This window comes from Ahaetulla prasina, chromosome 1 (assembly GCF_028640845.1).
Source record: "Ahaetulla prasina isolate Xishuangbanna chromosome 1, ASM2864084v1, whole genome shotgun sequence".
NCBI lineage: Eukaryota > Metazoa > Chordata > Lepidosauria > Squamata > Colubridae > Ahaetulla > Ahaetulla prasina.
The window spans coordinates 109,726,077-109,744,608 of NC_080539.1; the positions used below are offsets into that span (position 1 = coordinate 109,726,077).

The 18,532-nt window shown below is 37.6% G+C and overlaps 1 protein-coding gene across 5 annotated transcripts in view; it reads right to left on the reverse strand.

The window, feature by feature from the left end:
• Positions 1-1,356: 1,356 nt before the first annotated feature.
• Positions 1,357-18,532, reverse strand: part of RNF217 (ring finger protein 217) — a 56,512-nt gene continuing 39,336 nt past the window's right edge. Inside the window, exons 5-7 of one of the 5 annotated variants that reach the window (XR_009153807.1) lie at positions 9,323-9,394; positions 8,735-8,892; positions 1,357-6,786 (exon numbers count right to left, since the gene is read on the reverse strand). Coding sequence is in view for 4 of the 5 variants with exons in the window: in XM_058172413.1 (XP_058028396.1) it covers positions 6,707-6,786; positions 9,323-9,394 (152 nt within the window). In the remaining variant the exon portion in view is untranslated. Of the gene's footprint in view, positions 6,787-8,734; positions 8,893-9,309; positions 9,395-18,532 lie in introns of those variants that run through there. The other 4 variants (XM_058172425.1, XM_058172413.1, XM_058172433.1 and 1 more) reach the window with 4 other exon arrangements.

Below are 18,532 nucleotides of genomic sequence, written 5' to 3' on the forward strand. Positions count from 1 at the left end.
TGATGCTGAAGAGGCCAGTGCAATGGTACAATTTCATTTCTCATTTTATGAAGCATTTTCTCCATTAACTGGCTTAATGGAAGATTGGAAGTAATTTTATACAATGCATAATATATTATTGATAAGTTGCTTACTTTTAAAACGTCCATGCAAAGAAGTGATTTTATGCCAAAAGCGAGAGTTGTTTAATTTGGATTAACGGGATATAATAAGGAATAGGAAGAGTAACACTTATCAAATTTACTTCAGTATTATGAAAATACAGTTGGAATATTTTGACAGTTTTCAGAAGAGATACCAGCCATAGGAACAATTTCATATGAAAGATTCAAATTCAAGATAATGGAAATTTATGAGATAAAATAAAACTTCTTTCTGAATATTTCTAGGTAAATATTCAAATATGACATATACACAGCACCAAATTATTCAGAAGATGGAAAAGAATAAACCTATGCTCTTAAGATGCAAAATATTTTTTAAGCAAAATGTGGATATACCTACTTTTTAAAAATCTATCTTCCGTCATCTAGTGGCTACTTATGTACTATCTTTTCAACTCAACATATGCATACTCATGCAGAAAAAAACATAACATACAATTATCTATCCATCCATCCATCCATCCCAATTGATCAGTTATCTCCCTACCAGAGACACTCATACAGAGGGCTCATCCATTGGAAAAGCACTGGTTTAATTATAATTATATTGCCTTATATGACTGGGGACCTTTAAAATTTCCAGGCAACATAGCTGATTTTATCACTTTGAGACCCCAAAATCTTGGCTCTTTGTGGGAAATAGTGTTTTAAATCTCAGCTCCTTTGTCACCTATTTTTTTCCCTCTCTCTCTCTCTGTCTCTCTCATACACACACATACACAACAGGAAAAAAGGGTCGGGAGGTGTGTGTTCTGAGGTGAAATGTTCTTATCCCAATGGGGTTTACTGAATAAATTTCAAATTTATTTTACTCCAAATTGCATTAAAGGTCAAGAAATTTCACTCAGGGTTGCAAAATCTCTGCTTAATATTCATTTTCCATCTTCCACTTTAATGGAATTCCTGCCTGTCTCTAATAATCCTCAGTATTATTAAAAATGTTCTTCCCATCCACTTCATACAGAAAATTTGGGTTACAGGTAAAAATTGCAGATGTATCCAGTTTTCCTCCCTCTTCTCAGTAAAAATTCTATCGTATTCCTGAAAGCTGATCCTGACATGATAGATCCCTCCAGTTATTGGGAACTACAGAAGGGGCAGGAAAGATTAACTGCCACTAAATTAAAGTCTTTAATACAAATTTTTATAGAAAATTATAGAAAAAGAAAAATAGAGACACTGATTCTGAAACCAGAGGAGAACACAGATGTTTTTATTTTATTTTTACCATAAGAAGTACGGTTTCAGATTTATTGTGTGTCAATTAGTCCACCACTTCCTTTCAGAAATATTGTTTATGATTTTTATAAATCAAAGTCTATTACAGCACAAAAGTACATATAGTTCCAAGTGTAATTATAACATATACTAGGTTGTTTAAATAAATTAAAACAAACAAACCACCTTGCCTTCTCACATAGTCAGGATTTCATATGCAACTTATTTGGAAATGTTACACAAACAGAGAAGCTATGAAGTTAGCACGTAACATTGGCAATGCATTAAAAAGATTATGAATGCCACAGAGGGGAAAAAAAAGACATATTCATTCCTTTGTCCTTGAAACTTCTGTATATGACTGCAAGTGTAAATTAATGTTCTATGTACTTAGTAATAATTAGTACTCTACAGTTTTCAAAATTCTGTATTCAGATCCTACTGCCATACAAAATACACCTCAGAAAAGCAAATGGGTAAAGCAACAACTTACACAGTTGACATCTCTTGATGGGAAATGAAGTGATCTCCTCCCATGAGAGAGAGTTGATCAATACTATCAGATCTGATGCCACAGAATTACTTTGCATGTCATGGAGGGTTTTCTTTTCTAGCGTATTTTGCTAATACTAAGACACATTCAGAAAGACAACACAATTACAGCCTTTAAAGGCGTAAATCAGCACTGCTGTAGAGAAGTATAAATGGATGGGATACAATTGTATATTTTAAGAAAAGGTTACCTGACGTATTTTCATAGATTAACATCATGTAAAACAAAATGTGTTCAATAATTTCACCTGCTTTTTTCAGTATGTCAGATCCATCAAATTACAGGGCAGCTTTCTCTGTTTTTAACAAAAACTTTGAATGGCGTCATCTTTAGAAAAAAAGCAGGCAAGCATCAATACAGTTATCAACCATCATGCCACCTAAAGCAAGATCATATTTTTTATAATTCACTGAATATCTTAGTAAAGCTGCACCAGAAATGGCAGTAGTGTTACGTGGTTACAACATCTTATTTTTTTTAAAAATCTATTCATTACTTTAATATAGACAACGCATTAAATGAATAGTTCTAAAGAAAGTGCTCTAGAAATACAGAACTAGCCAATATGTAGCCAAGAACTGCACTGCATTATGATTATGGTTTTTATACGGTAACTTCATTTACTGAAAATGTCCAAAAGTAGCACAATAGTTTGTTATAATCAGAGAAAGCCTATTTGCTGAAACCATACACAAGCTAAATATCAAATGGAGCCAGAATGTTAGTAATTTCTCCATTAAGATGAAATCCTCATGCAATTTAGTATTTTACTTTAAATGCAAATACAATTCTATTTGGCAAATATATATATTTAAAAAGCGCTGTATAATCTAATCTTCCTGGGGTTGACATATTTAGTTATATAGCAATCAGGATCTTAGAATAAATACTTGAGTGGCACAATATCATTCAAGCTTTTCTATTTTTCACTGTCAAATTAAAGAAGAATTATATCCTAAAAAGGAAACTTTTAAATAATTTAAATATTTCAAGTCTTTTGCTTTGATAAAGTTACATTATATAAATAAAAATATTAAAGATGACTTCCTTACTATAAATAAGAAAAGACTAGAGACATTGGGGACAAAAGTAATTTAAACTGGAGTAACTTTTCTCAGAAAAGCACCAAAGATCAAGCCAGAAATTGTGAAAGAGAAACACAATATTTATAATAGTCAAAAAACAATTCAGAAAAATACAATTTTCTTCCAGAAACAATCCATAATTATTCAATGATTGTTAAGCTGAACATGTTCACAGATATATAGTTAAGGCTGACTGAAATACAATTTGTAAAGATTAATCTTTAATAAACACTTTATAGAAAGCTAGTGCATATGTTTTTTTAATGGGATAGTATAATTTCATTTTGGGGTGAATTTACTAAAATAAGAATAACTACAGGATTTGACGGAAATATTTCTTCAAGCAGTAAGTTTAGTGTTAAAAGTTAAGAATTAGAATGGGAATAAAGCTTCAATTTTAAATTTCTTACAGGCATAATATGCATACATATTTGTGTTTTTTATTTTAATATATCAACTTTTTCAATACCACCCAATTTATATCCAAGATGCCATTTTTTTTAAAAAAAGGAAAACACTTGCATTTTATCCAGCAAAAGTAATCCACTTATAGAATGTTCGGTTTCCATAAATGAGATTATCTTATGTGGTCCCAAATGTGCAAACATGAATGAAAAAGACTGCAGCATTTCATAAGGGTCCACTCTGATTGTTCAAATGCAGAATCTTACACAAAATCATTGATTGTTATCTCTGTCAATTGTACTGATATTGTATTCTAGACAAATGGGCTAGCTGATAAGCATTTATCTTTGCACATAATTTGCTTTTACATACGAAGGTTTCTAGACAAAATCCAAGAACTGCTATATAGGCAGTATGTTTCACAAGGATAAAAGAAGGGGGAAAATATGGAAGCATTGCAGAAAAAGATAATTCTTAAATCAAATGGAAGCCTGGACATTGCTTTAATGTATTCCGCACTATAAACATCAAATCCAATCATAACTTGGGTGTCTGAATGTTAGTAATACAAAAATGTTTTCACAATAGCATCTGACATTATAAGGAAGGACTAAAATCCCTGAGTAAATCAAAGACAATAGATACGTTTGGCCTGAGAAAACAATTATTTGGGATTAAGTATACAATCGTTTTTTAAAAAAAAGTTTCTTAAGGCAGCATTCAACTTTGAAAAACACAATAAAAGAAAAACACATTAAGCTAAAAACATATTAATGATATATAGTTGAATGCAGATTTATGTTAACAGCAGACCCTTGAAATTAAATTATCTAAAATCAGTGGTGGGATTCAAGTAATTTAACAACCGGTTCTCTGCCCTAATGATTTCTTCCAACAACCAGTTTGCCAAACTGTTCAGAAAGTTAACAACCGGTTCTCCCAAAGTGGTGCGAACTGGCTGAATCCCACCACTGTCTAAAATAGTTCTAACTAATTTAAAGGCAGTTAATTTCAACATATCAAATCTTATTTTTTAATAAATAAAAATTATGTTAAAATGCAACGTCTCCCTAGTGACTCCCCAAAATCAGTTTAATTTTAATGGATAAAAAAGGCAGTAGTAAATATGGGTATTATTTGGGGTTAATAGAAAATGACTGATGCAAAACAGAATTTAAAGTGAACATATTTAACAAATTAGAGACATTAGTTTACTTCAACAGGCCAGACAATGAATCCAGATTATATACTACAGTTGATTTTATACAAACTGTTCCACTTAAGAAGTTTTGCTAAAATGCGTACATGTTCCTTTCCTGTGCAATGCATGGAGCCTATTAGCATGATTATAGACTGAATTCACGAACAAACAATTTGCAAAATAGCCATTTTCAGTAATACTGTCTTACTTTTTTAAGGATCTCCAATAGTGAAAGAAGTATTAATACCTCAGGCTGAATCATGCTGTCCATAGAATGCAAACGGAAGTCTCAACACTGACTCATGGAAATGGAAAAGGTGATTTGGCCTCTCTCACCCAAGCCATGAGAGAGAAAGAAAGAGAGAGAGAGAGAGAGAGATTGCACTTGAGCTGCAGCAGGTCTTCAATGAGGGAAAGTCCTTCCTCTCACTGTAGAACTACTTCAGTGACTTAAAGGACACTTTTAAAATTCAGTTCCTAAGGACTAACTGCATACCATGTTCCCCCTTTCCCCAACATTCTCTTCTATGTTACCCTGGACAAAACAGAAAAACTTTAAAAAAAATATCCTTGATCATTTTTATTCCTAAACCTTTTAGCCTATTATCATTTTTAAATTTTAAATCCAATAAATGGTTATTATTTTAAAAGCAAACCAACAAGAAAAACAAAATGTTATTCGGCTAACAGCTCTTGAAGTCAAACATTCAATTTTGTTGTAATAGCTTTTAAAAATTTTACTGGTAATCTTTTAACTCAATCACTTATATTCAGTATGTGTATATGGGTCAATTTAGGTATATAATAACCTACTTTATGACACTTGGTGAACACCAGAGAACTGTAGAGAAGCATGAGCATGCTGAGTCTATACAAAAACATAGGAAGTTTCACTTGGTGGTCATGATCCTTCCCAACTTTTAGGGATGAATCATAATATGGCAGACTAATCAGTAAGGTCCACATCTTCTCTTCGCCATTATGAAGAACCAGACCAACTGGCACTGTGTTTTAATTGGCCTTATATTAAGAACCTTTTCTGAAACTACAGACATTCCTAGATGTTCCTAGTGAAGAACCGGAAACAGTTTTAGACAAACTGATACAGTTTGGTGGAAATGTAATATATGTTGGTTTCTTCAGAGCAAAGTGTTACTTTCTATAATGGACTTTGCTGAACACTGTGAAGAACTATCTGAAAGAAGATTATTTCATTTCCTAGCTCTTCAAAACATCTTGATTTCTGTGGCATACTAGGTTATGATCATGCTACTGTCTTGCAGTGTGGATATGTATAACAAAGCTTGCATTGCATCAGACACTACAGAATAACCATAAAGAACAGGTTTTTGTCTTTCTCTAATTAGGTTAGACACAGTGAATTGCTTATACAATTCAAAACACAATAAATGGATGACATTATCTCCCAAACATCCAAGCTAATTTTTCCAACTTTTTAAACAGTAGTAAAATATGAGATATTGATGCTGTTCTAATCATTTCTCATTTCTATTCTGGATATCTGTCAACAGCTAATATGGTTCATTATTACGCAAAATTTCACATCTAAGACAATTATTGCATTCACCACCAAATGGATCCAACCATCATACTGTTGATGACCATAGTTATCATTTAACACAATACTTTTAATCAACTGCCAGCATGAAACCAATCTCTGAAGAGAAATCACCTTCACTCGAATTGTTTCTGTAAAAGTGCCAGAATTATTGTCAATAACTTGGGAAAATGTTGCTGAATTATATACTTCTTTCATGAGCTCATCAGTAGATAGGCATTTACAGTGCAGATATAAGCTGTTCAAGAAGGAAGAGCTGAATTAAACCTTAGGCAGTTGGGTTGGGAGTTTAAAAAAAACAAAACAAAACTTCTGGGGTCCCAGGTCTGAGCAGAATTCTGGCTTGTCTTTAGTAGTGTACAGTGCAATAAGAATATGGCAGATGGCCCCTAATATCTGCCAGGGCTGTGATATCGAGATAGTTAACCAACACATTATTGCTGTGTTGTTGTCATTTTGCATAAGCCTTGCAGGATCAGCTCCATTCAAATGCACAACTCTTCACTCGTACCAGGGCATTTCAGTTTGTGGTCTTTTCTTCTTCTTTTTACAAAGGCAATAGATGGGGAACACAAATAAACCTATTAAAAACAAGAGAAATCATTGCATTTTAAACATATGCCCACAATATCACTGTACACAAGTGTATTTTGAACTGGAATAAATGTATTCTGGTGAAGTCAAGCAAAATTCAGTAACAGTGCACATAACTTGTTATTCTCCAGAATCCTCATTTGACACACATGACTAGACTCAAATTATCTGACTTTGGCCTATTATGTGAAGACCCAGCTCTCTGGAAAAGGCTCTGATGATGGGAAAAGTGAAAGGAAAGAGAAGATGATGACAAGTGGCATGGCAGGGTGAATTTTAGGGGCAAAAGTTATGGATAGATCATCACTGAGAAAATCTATCAAGGTGGTTGGCTTGGAGTCGAAACAACTTGATGCCACATAGTAAGAAAATGCTTGCTTCAGAATACTGAATTTTAGAGCAACGTGCTTTATTCAGATTTCTATTGCCTTTCTTTAAAGAGCTCAGGGTCATATGCAGCACATTTTCCTGCAAAGTCTTCCCATAACCACCTGTGACTTAACTGGACCAGCCTAAAATCATCCAGCAAATATATACATGGCTGAGGAGAACATGGATTCATGAAAGCATGAATACAAATGATGGTTCAGGAATAGCACTGAAAATGCAATATTAAAAGCAACTACATTATAAAATATAAATATTGTAACATTATAAAAATAAAAAATTGGAAAATAAAACCATTTTCCAACTCTTTGCCATAGACCCAATTAAAAACTAAGACATCTTTAATTACAGCATATTAAAATTTAAAGAGCTCAAAAAGTAAAACAAAAATTCCTGGAATATGGCAATGTATGTTATAGGACAACCAATATCTTTAATCTCTCTAAGAACAGCATTTGTTGACAAAGATACTTAGAAATGAATAATATTGGGTATTTGAAAACAACCTGTAAACATTTCAGAAATTTTACTGTTGGAGTAAAATTTGCAACTCTACCAGTAATTAACTGTATGGCACTGTGGAAATTATGCAAATGAAGGCATTTCAAGGCAGTTAATAAGCAAGGTATTGCCTATATTCCCAAACTTAGATAAATTTACAGAATGTACAAAATATCACTCAACTTCCTCCTCATGACTGAAGATATCTTTTTTAAATTTTTGTCTTGGGAGATCTAGCAATATTCTTTTTAAATACAACAAGTGCAAGGTTTTTTTTTAAACAGTGTAACAATCAGATTTTACTTCATCTGGGATCTCTGACATGGCATCGGGAGGTGAAATGTATCCACAGATCACCATTAACATCCACCATTCCCTCAGTTTTATCTTAAAATAAAAACAATCTAGAGAGAGAGAGCAAAACTGTCATGCTGCAAAGCAAAGTGCCAGTTTCCAGTATCATCTTTATTTCCAAGAAAGTAAAAATGATTAGGAAAAGTACAGTACTTTGTATTTTCTAAAAGGTTAGGGAAAGTACTCCAAAAAGTACTTGCCTGGAAGTATGCCCATCTACTCAGAAAATGAATCCAAATCAGAGCAATGGGCTTTATTGGCATGATAGGTAGATTGTGAAATGGGGTTATAGCATGCATGGTAACCAGAGGTGGGTTTTAGCAGGTTCTGACCAGTTCTGGAGAACCGTAAAAATTCTGACTGGCCCCACCCCCATCTATTCTCTGCCTCCCAAGTCCCAGCTGATTGGGAGAAAATGGGGATTTTGCAGTAACCTTCCCCTGGAGTGGGGTGGGAATGGAGATTTTACAGTATTCTTCCCCTGCCACGCCCACCAAGCCACATCCACCAAGCTATGCCATGCCCACAGAACCGGTAGTAAAAAAATTTGAAACCCACCACTGATGATAACCATTGTGGGTGGACAAAGCCACCATTTCATTTCAAGATTTATAAGGTTGCCCAACTCAGACAGTGTGACTCTGACATACAACGTCTGTAACAGGTTCTCATAATTCAAACATATCTACTCACTGTGACTTAGCTTCTGATATTCGGAAGAGAATTTTACAATGTGCTGTTTGCTAGTGTTTTCAATGGTTCCTGCTGAATTTATTTATTCTAACTCTTGTGACTTTTTAAAAATTTACTTTCATATAATGGTAGGAAGAAGATAGCAGTTTCAACTAAATCTATTGGGAAACAGAGTAAAGGTAAGTTGCAAGAGGAAGAAGAATCAGAAAAAAAGTCATTATCAACCTATACCACCGAAATGTTACACTGGATCAGAATCCCTTCAATTCATGAAAACATAATGTAATCCAAATGAATACAATCAGTGTTAAAATGGAATTATGTGAACTGTTAATTGAAAATATTAAATATAATCAATATCTGTCTTTCAAACGTGCAGTTACTGAATTGTAGGGTGTTATTTATAGATAGAGGTTGAATTTCAGGAGACAGAGAGTAAGTGTTAATTGTGCTTTTAATTGAATTTCCAAGATTTCAATATCAGATAGCTCTGACACCTTTCTTCTTTCCCCGTTTATAATTTCTTTGAATGCGATATGTTCCAGAGTTTGAAAATTATGTAATTCAAAACATACCTTTTTCTCTTACCTATTAGAACAACTACAGCTCCTACTACCAGTCCCAAAACCAGTATTACTGGTGCAATAAGTAACTTCCCACCTGAAAAATAGAATTTTTTTTTACAGATTGTGAGATATTTCAAACCATGCTATTTTAATTTCTGCTGGAAACAAACTAGTAAAAATAAGCGAACAAACTTTAAAAATTTAAGGAATATGCATATCATTCACTTACATGAGAGAATTTTTTGCCTTTTGTGAATTACACTGTATCACCCTTACTGAAAAAAATCATTTAATTTATGCAACTTATGGGCCATCCAACTCCAAAGACTGGAGATCACTGCTTCATAAATCTAACTGCAGTTGTACACAAGGAAGTGAATAACTAGATTAGGGGATAAAACTGAACTTCCCTTATCTTCTCAATGGAAAATACCCTTTTTCTAGGATTAAATTTCAAAATTACTCATAACATCAAAAACCACACTATTAATTCAACATGTAATTGGCTCCTTGCAAAACACCTTTTAAAACTCAAAATAATTGTCTTTTGAAATCATGGAACCTTCTACTATGGGGTTTCTTTTCTCTCCGAAGAGGCTAAGAAGAGGGTAAAAGTGCACAATCAGAATCTACTTCTTTTTTTTCTAAGAGTAATTTATAAATACAGTATGTATGAAATAGATGATCTTTAGCACCTGCTTTTTATAATTGGTTAATCATATTCCTGACTCCAATCCTACAAAATCCCTGAATTTGTGCAAGTGTAAGAATTGATGCTGTTTAAAGGCAAAGGGTGGTCACACCAATATTGATTTGATGTGGATTTGTCTTTTCATTTACCTTCCATTTTGTTAATTGATAAAAATAAACTATTAACACTTCTGTTTCTGAAAGCATTCTTAATTTATAGCATTTTTGCACAACTGTCTAACACTATTGCACAGTATGTACACCCAAGATATTTGCACTTCACTGAACAAATCTATTGCCTGTCAAATATGAGCTGTGCATATTTATTCCAGGTATCAGTCAAAAATCAAAAATTGATTTCAAGGAAGCACATTCAGTAATTGAGCAAGTTACTGGCAGCTGTTATTGGTTATTTTTTTTAATGAAGAACGTTTTCTGATACTTATGAATAAAGGTAAAGGTTCCCCCTGCTAGTTGTTCCCGACTCTAGAGGGTGGTGCTCATCTCCGTTTCAAAGCCAAAGAGCCAACGCTGTCCAAAGACATCTCTGTGGTCATGTGGCCGACATGACTCAACGCCAAAGGCACATGGAATACCGTTACCTTCTAACCAAAGGTGGTCCCTATTTTTCTACTTGCATTTTTGTATGTGCTTTCAAACTGCTAGGTTGGCAGAAGCTGGGACAAGTAACGGGAGCTCTCCCCGTTACATGACACTGGGGATTCAAAACGCTGAATTGCCGACCTTTCGATCAACAAGCTCAGCGTCTTAGCCATTGAGCCACCTTGTGAATAAAACAACTGATCTAAATATCCAACACATTTTTGTCATAAATTTCAGCATTCTAATTGAATTTTAGTATATTAACTCATTGCACTTATTTAAAAAATTTGATGTTTCTGTTCCATCATTTAACTGTTTTCACAATACAAGTGTATTTCCTTCATTCTACTAACGATAAAATTGCAAACATAACTTCTTGTTTGCTAGTATCTTTAATATAGGTACAAAGTTTATTTAACCTACCAAACATTAAAGTTCCACAAAAAGTATTGTCCCAAGAGTATGTGTCTGTGTTTATTTATTAATGGTGACATTACAACAATGAAAGTAGAGAAGGGAGGAGGAAAGGTTGTGTTAAGGAAGGAAGTGGTAGCTGGGCAGGTCCGAATAACTGTCTGGTTCGGTTCTGCAACCCAACAAGAAAAACACAAACTCAGAGGATAATTAGAACTGCAGGAAAAAGTAATTGCTACCAACCTGCCTTCCATTGAGGACCTGTATATTGCACGAATCAAGAAGAGGGCCGTGAAAATATTTACAGACCCCTCGCATCCTGGACATAAACTGTTTCAACTACTACCCTCAAAACGACGCTATAGAGCACTGCACACCAGAACAACTAGACACAAGAACAGTTTTTCCCCGAAGGCCATCACTCTGCTAAACAAATAATTCCATCAACACTGTCAAACTATTTACTGAATCTGCACTACTATTAATCTTCTCATAGTTCCCATCACCAATCTCTTTCCATTTATGACTGTATGACTATAACTTGTTGCTGGCAATCCTTATGATTTATATTGATATATTGATCATCAATTGTGTTGTAAATGTTGTACCTTGATGAACGTATCTTTTCTTTTATGTACACTGAGAGCATATGCACCAAGACAAATTCCTTGTGTGTCCAATCACACTTGGCCAATAAAATAAAATAAAAATTCTATAAGTAATAAATGAAAGTTAATGACTAATGTTGAATAAGAGACTGTACAATGAATAGGTTGTTGGAAAATGGAAATAAAACTTTTTTATTAAAAAACAAAACAAAACAGTGGATTCCATCTCTCCTTCTCCCCCCCTCCCCTCATCTATCTTTGGAACTCACTGTTGTAATATTACTCCATGTTGTTATTTTTGAAAAGTACATAAAATCCAAATCCAAATTAATCCAGGGCTACAAAATATTGAAACTGTTTCCATAACCCCACCTCTATTAGTCTTGTACTGCAAACAGAAGCCTTGCAACATTTTTCAGGGTGGCACATTTATTCTTGCACGAAGTAAGGTCAGTCCCACATCTTTGCATTCAACCAAGAGCTGGCTGTTCCAACTCCAAGTCTTTGGTGATTCATGATATAGGTTCTGCCCTTGCAGTAGGCAAGCGTTGCTGTAGGATTCTTCCTCTTCCAGTGACTCAATGGCTAGAACAATTGAGCAATTAATTTTCCCATGGGTTCATATGAGAAACTGGGACTGTTCTGGAGGGCTGCAAGTGCACTGCCCTACCCAGATGGTCAGACTGGGATCATCTGTGGGACTGGATGTGGCCTACAGGCTGTAAAAGGAACAGATCTGGACTAGCAAATTAACTGCCGCTACGTTCCGGTAGTTTTATTTCATTTCCCCCTCTTAATTCTTTCAATTTTACTTTTGTATTATGGGATACCAGTCAGAGCTTGACCACAGCAGTTTGTGCAATAAATGAACCTGCTAGTGTTTTAATTATCAACTGATTTTAATTAATATTCTCAAGTACAAAAATACAAGAATTTAATGTACTTCCCAACATTAAAACTATAAACTAACAATGGTTTATGAGTTGGTTTCTGAAGGTGTATGAGTTAAAAATAAGAAGGCAGTTTTTTCATGTTCAACACACTCTAAGTATAGAGTAAAAGTTTATAAATTCAGAACAGAAATTTAAAAAATCTATAAACATCTTCCTTGATGGCCAGGTATGGCCTGTATTTCCAACATCACATCCACAGTTCTATTATGGTGCCTCCCTTGGTGGCAGTCAAGTTTCACTTGATTTACTAATTTATTTTACATCCATTTAATTGAAAAATAATCATTAGTGGAAAGTTGGCATGTTATTACAAAAGTACCAGCTTCAGGCAAAAATGCAGGCTACTGGGCTTTGCATAGACCCCAGGAATATTATTTAAAAAATAAAAAACTGAGTTTTATTTTAAAGTATGTTAACCTACAAGTTTTAAATTTAAATCTACTAATGAGACACAGAATATAAATTAGCCAGATAAAAGAGGAACATAGTACATTACTCACAGCCTTAGTGAGTTATTTTGAAAGAGGAAAGAATCACAGTTGGTAAAATGTAAACTAATTCTTTATCTAACATACGTAAATCTTTTCTCTTATCTTTTTCTTTCCGCTTTTATATATAAGATGTAAATAGGATTTAAAAATACATCCATATGAGATGTGGAAGCAAAATATCACCCCTTCCACCTTTTGCAATGCTTAATTTTGGGTAAGAGTAATTGGGTAATTTTTACTTCATTTCTATTGGTGATGACAGTTTTGTATTTTTTTTGTAAAAAAAACAAGGTTAAGCTTACATTGCAAAAAGTTTGATGACATTTAGCATGCTGACATTTCTCCCAACATTTATCTTAAATTCTCATTGCCATTTTAAATGTTCACTGATGCTCTGCTACATGCTGTCCTATAATTGACTGCATTCCATTTCATTTCAATTGTTTTATGTAAAAAGTTATTATCTTTTCTTTCCGGGAATCCTGTAGGGCAGACACTGTGTTGTAGAAAAAGCAGACAGCGCCACTCTTGTTAAGCAAACAAGCCAGCAGACAGCACAGAGTATAGACAACAGTAAAGTAGGCAACAAAGAATAAAGCTGTTAAGAGATAAAGTAAACTTCCCCCAATGGCTATTATCAGGGACTGCATTCCATCTATTGTAACATAAATGCCCAGGTCTTATAACATATTATAACATATTATCCAATTGGTAAGTAGTACAAGTCAGTTTGCATTGTATATATGTAAACAGATAATAAAAGCCTCTGTTTTCTGAGTCATTGTCATCTGATTTTGTGAGACAGGTTGTTGTTAAAGAAGATGCAGTACCATCCTTTTTCTTTACAGCATTTTTGGTAAAGGAATCTGATTTTCCATAATAATTTGGTTCCTCAAGTAGAATTGGAAGGAGTTGACTGGTGAACAAAAATTATGCCCACAAATGATTTCATCCTTGCCCTCATTCCTCTCAGATCCCCTCTCCAATTCAAACTTGGTAAAGATAAAAAAAAATGGGTAAGCTGGCAAAAAGACCCAATATCCTGGGTGACTCCTGTGGCATGTGCTCAGTGATTGGTCTTTAGACAAAGGGTCTCCAACCTTGGTCCCTTTAAGACTTGTGGACTTCAACTCCCAGAGTTCCTCAGCCAGCTTTGCTGGCTAAGGGACTCTGGGAGTTGAAGTCCACAAGTCTTAAAGGGACCAAGGTTGGAGACCCCTCATCAATATCTTAAATTCTATTCCTGAATGTGGGATCAGGAAGACTGAAACACTTGAATCTCTGATCCAGCTAAGGCAAAATAATTAAGGAAGTGAGAGGGTGAACTATGGACATTGATGGAATGGATGGACACCTAACAATCCTTAACAAAATAGTGGGTATAAATACCCGTGAATCGGATAAATAATATTTTATTTTAAAAGACCGTCAATATATAAAGGTAGGTAGAAGTATGAGATTTATAAGCAGAAAGGGGAAAAAAAGGTTAAGAGAAAACATGAGACAGATTAAAAGTCTCAGGAATTAAATAGCTGATTAAAAAGTAAACATTCCCAGTTGATTAAAACAAAACATATTAACAGAGATCACTGTGCACATGCCCACCCTGAGAATATTTTATGGACTACAGTTTGACTCCGGCTCAAAAGGAAGTACTGGTGGCAATGTTAACAGAGCTATAACTTTATTCACCTATTCAGAGGAAGTGATCATGCCACTAACTCAGACATACAATTTCTATTCAGATTTGGTAAACATCCCTGACAAACGTATGAAGAGGCAGAGTGGGGTACCAAAATATATCTTTGAGAGCAGCCTGGGCTGGATAATTAGGTCCATTTTTATCTGGGTAGACTGGATTCCAAATTATCTACACAATATGGTTTTACAATGTCCTAAAATTAATGCATCCTCAGAAATTTAAGTCATGTTTTATTTTATGAGATACATGGTCTGGCATTAATCAGTTTTCATGACTATCTTAGCTCAAAACCAATGCACTGAAATAAAATTTTCGGATTCTTGGTACCTTGATGAGGTACACTAAGTTTGTGTCTTGTTGGTTAAAGCTACTGATGAGTATACATGCATTTGCATGGTAATATACATATTCAGGTACTCCTCAACTTACAAAATTAAGACCAGAATCAGTTGTTGAGTGCAGTGGTACTTAAGTTAGACACTTATATGACTGCTTTGCTCAATGACTGCAATCTTGGCACTTCTAGTTGCAGTAATTAAACAATCTCCTGGTCATTAAGTGGCTGGAGCAAAAGAGCTGCCTGCTAAAGGATTTCAGCTCTGCGCAGAACTGAAATCCTCCTGACAGGCAGTTCCTTGAGAGTGAAAGGGTTTCAGTTCTATGTGGAGCTGAAATCCTCCTGGTTAGGGCTCCTTTCAAACTGTGAAACTGTGGTTGAACTGTGCCCGCTGGGTTTCCGAGCATTTCATCAGCCGAGGGCCCAGGGTAGGGGTGGCGGGTTGGCGGTTGTGATGAGAGAGAGTCTTGAGCCGAGAGAGTCCACTGTGCCTCAGATAGCCGGTTGTGAATCCCTTCTTGTGAAGTGGGGCCATAAGAATCAGATGGGTCTGTTGATCGCGTACCTGGCTCCTTGCTACGTGACTACAGCCCTGCCTGAGCTGCTTGAGGTGCTTGCCGGGGTGGCGATTGAGATCCCCAGACTTTTGGTCATGGGGGACTTCAATCTGCCATCGGCCGGCTTGTCATCGACGGTGGTTCAGGAGTTCCAGGCTTCCATGACGGCCTTGGACCTGATCCAAGTAACTGATGGACCTACACACACGGGGGGGTCCACACTGGACTTGATTTATATCTCTGGACAGTGGTTTAATGATCTGGTATTAGGGGATTTAGTGACGACACCGGTGTCATGGACAGATCATTTTCTCCTCCGCCTAGACTTTCAGACCGCCGCTCACCACCGCATGGAGACGGAACCAATGCGTTGGTTCCGTCCCAGGCGCCTGATGGACCCTGAGAGGTTCCTGACGGAGCTTGGGCCATTTCCTGATGATCTTGCCCATGGCACGACTGAAGAACTAGTGGCGGCCTGGGAACAGGCTGCGGCTGGGGCTTTGGACCGTGTCGTGCCTTTGTGGCCTCTGACCCGGCGTAGATCTCAATTGGCTCCTTGGTTCTCTGAGGAGCTGAGAGAGATGAAACGCCGGAGAAGAAGCCTAGAGAGTACCTGGAGGTCCAGCCGTTCCGAGGCTGATCGGACACTAGTTAGATCTTTTTCGAAGGCCTACCTAGTGGCAATGAGGGTTGCGAAACGTTCCTATGTTTCCACCCTCATTGCGTCGGCAGATAACCGCCCAGCTGCCCTGTTTCGGGTGACCCGTTCCCTTTTACACCAGGGGGGACGGGATGACCCCTTGCAGGGACGTGCTGAGGAGTTTAGTGGTTATCTATACGATAAAATCGCTCAGCTTCGGGATAGTTTGGACCAAGATTGTGATGATCTGGATGGGATGACTGAGACACGTCTTGTTGATGTTGTTTGGGATGAGTTTGATTCTGTGGCTCCCGAGGACGTGGACAGGCTGCTGGGGAGGTTACATGCCACTACATGTTTACTGGACCCGTGTCCCTCCTGGCTGGTGCTGGCCACTCAGGAGGTGACACGAGGCTGGCTCCAGGGAATTATAAATGCTTCTTTGTTGGAAGGGGTTTTCCCCGCTGCCTTGAAAGGGGCGGTGGTGAGACCCTCCTCAAGAAGCCTTCCTGGACCCAGCTATTTTGGGTAACTACCGTCCAGTCTCAACCTTCGCTTTGTGGCGAAGGTTGTAGAAATGTGGTGGCATGGCAGCTTCCCAGTACCTGGATGAAGCCGTCTATCTAGACCCATTCCAGTCCGGCTTCCGGTCCAGGTACAGCACGGAGACAGCTTTGGTCGCGTTGGTGGATGACCTCTGGAGGGCCAGGGATAGGGGTTCCTCTGCCCTGGTCCTGTTGGATCTTTCATCGGCTTTTGATACCATCGACCATGGTATCCTGCTGCGCCGGTTGGAGAGATTGGGAGTGGGAGGCACCGTTTATCGGTGGTTCTCCTCCTATCTCTCTGACCGGACGCAGACGGTGTTGACAGGGGGGCAGAGATCGACCGCGAGGCGCCTTACTTGTGGGGTGCCTCAGGGGTCGATTCTCTCGCCTCTCCTGTTCAACATCTACATGAAGCCGTTGTGTGAGGTCATCAGTGGCTTCGGGGTGAGTTATCAGCTGTACGCTGATGACACTCAGCTGTACTTTTCCACCCCGGGCCACCCCAACGAAGCTGTTGAACTGCTGTCTCGTTGCCTGGAGGCCGTACGGGTCTGGATGGGGAGAAACAGACTCAGACTCAATCCATCCAAGACGGAGTGGCTGTGGATGCCGGCACCCCGGTACAGTCAGCTGCAACCGCTGCTGTCTGTTGGGGGCGAGTCACTGGCCCCAACAGAGAGGGTACGCAACTTGGGCGTTCTCCTGGATGGACGGCTGTCGTTTGAAGATCATTTGGCGGCCGTCTCCAGGAGAGCCTTTTACCAGGTTCGCCTGGTCCGCCAGTTGCGTCCCTTTCTGGACCGGGATGCCTTATGCACGGTCACTCATGCTCTCGTCACTTCCCGCCTGGATTATTGCAATGCTCTCTACATGGGGCTACCCCTGAAGTGCACTCGGAGACTCCAGTTAGTCCAGAATGCAGCTGCGCGGGTGATCGAGGGAGCTCCTCGTTGCTCCCGGGTAACACCGCTCCTGCGCAGTCTGCACTGGCTACCTGTGGTCTTTCGGGTGCGCTTCAAGGTTTTGGTTACCACCTTCAAAGCGCTCCATGGCTTAGGGCCCGGGTACTTACGGGACCGCCTGCTGTTACCTTATGCCTCCCATCGACCCGTACGCTCTCACAGAGAGGGTCTCCTCAGGGTGCCGTCCGCCAAGCAATGCCGGCTGGCGGCCCCCAGGGGGAGGGCCTTCTCTGTTGGAGCACCTACGCTCTGGAACGACCTTCCCCCCAGTTTGCGCCAAATATCTGACCTTCGGACCTTTCGCCGGGAATTAAAAACTCACTTATTTATTCAAGCGGGACTGGACTGACTGATTTTTTAAATTCCAAATTTTAAAGTTTTAATCCTTTGTAATTTTATATGGGGTATTTTAGGTTAGGTCAATCTGACGGTTTTAATTCGGCCACTATTGAATAGGTATTTTAAATTGATATTTTAACTTTGTATACTTGCTGTTTTTATTTTTGGCTGTACACCGCCCTGAGTCCTTCGGGAGAAGGGCGGTATAAAAATTTAAATAAATAAATAAATAAATAAACTCAAATGTTTCAGCTCTATTCCTGCAGCCCCACAAGGATTTTCCTCTCGTCTCCATCCCCTCCGCTTGCAACCTTCGTCTTGAACTTCCCAATTGGCTTTCTGCAGAAGCTGGCAGAGAAGATTGCAAGTGGCAATTGCATGATTGTAT